This window comes from Geospiza fortis, unplaced genomic scaffold (assembly GCF_000277835.1).
Source record: "Geospiza fortis unplaced genomic scaffold, GeoFor_1.0 C13863562, whole genome shotgun sequence".
NCBI lineage: Eukaryota > Metazoa > Chordata > Aves > Passeriformes > Thraupidae > Geospiza > Geospiza fortis.
In genome coordinates this window covers 1-3,670 of record NW_005056343.1, presented here as the reverse complement: position 1 = coordinate 3,670, position 3,670 = coordinate 1, and the positions used below count along the sequence as shown (strand labels likewise).

General features: G+C 44.7%; 1 protein-coding gene across 1 annotated transcript; it reads right to left on the bottom strand.

Annotated features, from left to right (window-relative positions):
- Positions 1–114: 114 nt before the first annotated feature.
- Positions 115–3,123, bottom strand: LOC115949349 (erythroid differentiation-related factor 1-like; the record flags this gene model as incomplete). The annotated part of the gene is made up of 5 exons (XM_031065878.1): positions 115–273; positions 593–816; positions 1,135–1,353; positions 1,706–1,906; positions 2,935–3,123. Coding segments are annotated over 5 exons (992 nt in total), but the record flags the coding sequence as incomplete, so codon positions are not given.
- Between the last annotated feature and the right edge of the window lie 547 nt (positions 3,124–3,670).

The window sequence follows — 3,670 nt, the reverse complement described above, 5'->3', positions numbered from 1 at the left end:
TCCAACCCAAACCATTGTATGATTCTACAATTCCAGTACCAACTTTGCTCCCTGTTCAGTTTTCCAGGATGCCAACAATGCATTTTTTCAGACACAATGAATGCCCTCTGTTACCTGCTCCTGAGCCTTTCTGGATAAGGGAGCATAATCCTGCTGCAGAGTTGCCATGGTGAAATAGGTTGTAGACAGCTCCCAGTTCACAGAATCCCAAACAGCTGGATGCACATCCCTCTTCCCCAGAGACCTCAGTGCCTTCAGGTAGTAGTCAATAGCCTACAAATGACAAAATCATGCACACAGTTACTGCCTGCATTTCTAACAACTACAATTCAACTTCCCTTTACCCAAAATATCTCCTTGAGCCTTCTTCAGTATTTCCCATTTGATGATCACTTTAATTCTGACCATGCAGTTCTTCTCCCTTGTATGTGGCACTGCATTTGTGTTCAACACCACTAAAGCCCCACAGGAAGGATTAGGGTAGTATGGAGGCAGGACAGCCATCCCAGATTATTCCACCCAGATTTAAACATATTTACCAAAGTATTCACAAATACCTCACAGTAGGAGGAATTTTGGGGTCTGGGGTTACCTTATTGTAATAAAGGGCCTCTTCTGGGGAAAACTCCCTCTTGAAGTCCCCTTCAGCTGCACAGTGGGCCTGGGCACAGATCCTCATCAGCCTCCCCGTGTTGCACAGCAGAAGGGCAGCATTGGTGGCATCATCAATGGACTCAAAATTCTGAATTCCTTCTTCAAAGCAGGAGAAACTTTTCTTCCAGAGCTGCTGCTCTGTCGTCGAGACGTTTTTACTCACTAGGGTGAAGCACAAGGCTTAGAGACTCAAATTCCTCAGAGTTTGAAGTTTTCCCTGATGGCTTTTTGAGATCATTCTACACATTTTAAAGGAATTTCTACAAACTGTACATTCCATTATTCAGTTTAGGCTCAATTAACTACAGTTTACAGGCCACAGTGACCTACTGTCAACAAATAATCACAGTGGACATCAAAAAACTACAAAGTCACTTAAATGCCCTCTTTACAATCAGAAATAGATTTTTCATACAATTAGTGAACTTGATCACTGCTGTAGCTCCATGAAATGGTCAGGAATGGAAGAAGGATACTTGCCCACTCTCTCAGTCTGCACTGCAGCTGCCTGGTTCATGTAGAACACTCCAATCTCATTCCTGATATTGCCCATCCTCTTGAGCACCTGGATGTGCTGCTCTGGGTTTTGGCTTTTTAAGTTACTGAAGAGTAGGATTTCATAAGCTGCTTCATAGCATTTACAGCTGACAGAAAGCTGGTATTCCAAATCTGTGGATAAATCTGTAGCCCAGGCAAACGCTGGAAAACAAAATGCAAAGTCTTTGAGTCAAACAGTATTTCTCTAATTTAAGTCTAGGGGAAAATGCCCAGGGAAAGAACAAGACTCATGTCAGGTGGATTCTGTTTATCACTGAAGCAGTTACTGCCTCTAGTTGTTTCACAGCTTCAGGCCATGTCATACAATACCTTGACAAGCCCCTTCTGTATGACAGGCAGGATGAGCCTTCTCTGAAGAAAGCAGAAGTGAAGTGCAATAACCCCTCTGCCACAGGCTCTCCTAGTGCATGGTTTTGGGGAAACCCAGTGGAATTATTTATGTCTATCACGTATCCAAAGTCTGGCACTTCTCCTGTGTCAGTCAGGATCATACCTTGGCACCTGGATTCTCTGTGAAGGCTGTGTAATATCTCCTGATCTTCTTTAGTCTGGTAATTATATTCTTCAAGGTAAGCTGCTCTGTTGTTTGCATTCTGAGCCAGCATTAACTGGATATCTCCACAAAGGGTTAAGCACTGACACAGGAACACCAGCACCTCGGGCAGCATGCTGCCACACAGACAGCAGTAGGTATCTGGTGGGGAAAAAAACAACATGGATAAGGGAGGGGGAAAGAGAAGAATCACACATCAAAAGGCTTGACACAGACTGACAAGGTAATTGGGTTTTATGTTACCTGTCTGCAGACAGAGAATAAGTGTGACAATGTGTTATCCTCAGAAGAAATAACCTATTTTAAAGTCACAGTTGCTCTACACAGCTGATGGTTTAAAAAGAGCCCCTATGCTGTCCAAGATGAGCAGTCACTCTGGTAATTACAAATGCTAACCTCAGATTTGACCAAGGGAAAACTGACTTTTGCAGATTGACTCAAGGGAAATACAGCCTGAAAAGTTAATTTCCAAAAGGTAGAGTTTATAAAAGACTATAAAAGACTGAAAGCTACAGAGTCCTGTGAATTACTGAGAGGTCTATTGATGCTTTGTGCTAAGATCAAGTGGGTTTCTTTATAAACCTCCTCCTGCCCTAAGACAGGAGCCTTCCCTTATGGCAGGGAAATAGCACTTTGGCACTAAGCTACTGGCATTTCCCAGTTGATTACACTCATTATGGCAGTATTAGTCTAAACAGCCTGATTTTACTTTTTTCCTTTTCCTCAGTAATACTTCAAGATGTATTCTATTTTAGCATCCAATTCCTCTGCTGAAGAGGTTTAGTATTTCTCGAAGATATATTTAAATAACATGGGAACCATGAGGGAATAAACACCAGCTTGCAACAGCATCACTTGGAGCACAGAACACTGTCTTGGCCTTGGCACCAGACAGACTCTCCCAAATTCAACTGCTCTGGAGCTCCAATATGCCCTCAAGTTCCCAACCTGTCAAAATGGGATCATCTTTCTATCGATCAGTGACAACAGTTATCCTCACTTCAGAGACTTCTGCCCTGAATACTGAGCGGGACACTGAGTCCAGTTAAACACGAGCTTGTCACACTTGTCACTGCACACCACAGGGAAAACCATGCACAGCAGTGTCTGATGTGGTGGCAGGTCTCTCCAGGCACTGGCACAGGTGACAAATCACTCAAGGAACTTACCATGGCACTGCAAGGCCAGCTTGATGTAGCGCAGCGCTCGCCCGTACTTCTGCAGGATCATAGCAGCATCAGACAGGACATAGTAAGCTCTTGATGATTTCAGGATGAGCTGGAGTTTCATTTTATATTGCCACGACCCAGGAATCATTCCTGACTGACTGGAATGCTTCCCCTTCTGGAAGGAGCCCACTGTGAGAGGAACAGAACCCCATCAGTGACCCTCCCCTCTGACATATCCCAGAGGCTGGACACAACTCCATCAGCACAGGCAGGATGGGAACTGCCTGATTACAGGCCTGCACAGGCAGAGCTCTGCCAGCTCATCTGCAAAACACACCCAACACGTGGCACTGCTCCATGCACTGCACCTGGCAGCAGCATGCTGGAATGCAGTGGGACAGTGACAGGGCAGGTGACCTCTCTGACCTCAGACAGCTTGTGGAACACAGGAGCAGAGGCCAACACTACTCCCTCAGGGAGCAATAGAAAAAAACACAAGAAAGTCACAGGCAGAATTTGTCATGTCCTCTACCACATCCTTAAGATAAATGCTCAGTTTCTGTATGAACAGTCTCAGTGAGAAAGCTTCTATGTGTGGGTTTAGCCTCCAGCACACAAGAACCTGGATAACCTGGTCCTTCCCACAAGGAAAACCAAGCACTTTCTCACACTTACTTAAGGATATCCTCTGCATAAAGTTATGAAGCTTTTCTTTGATTCTGCAGTGGTTATGGAG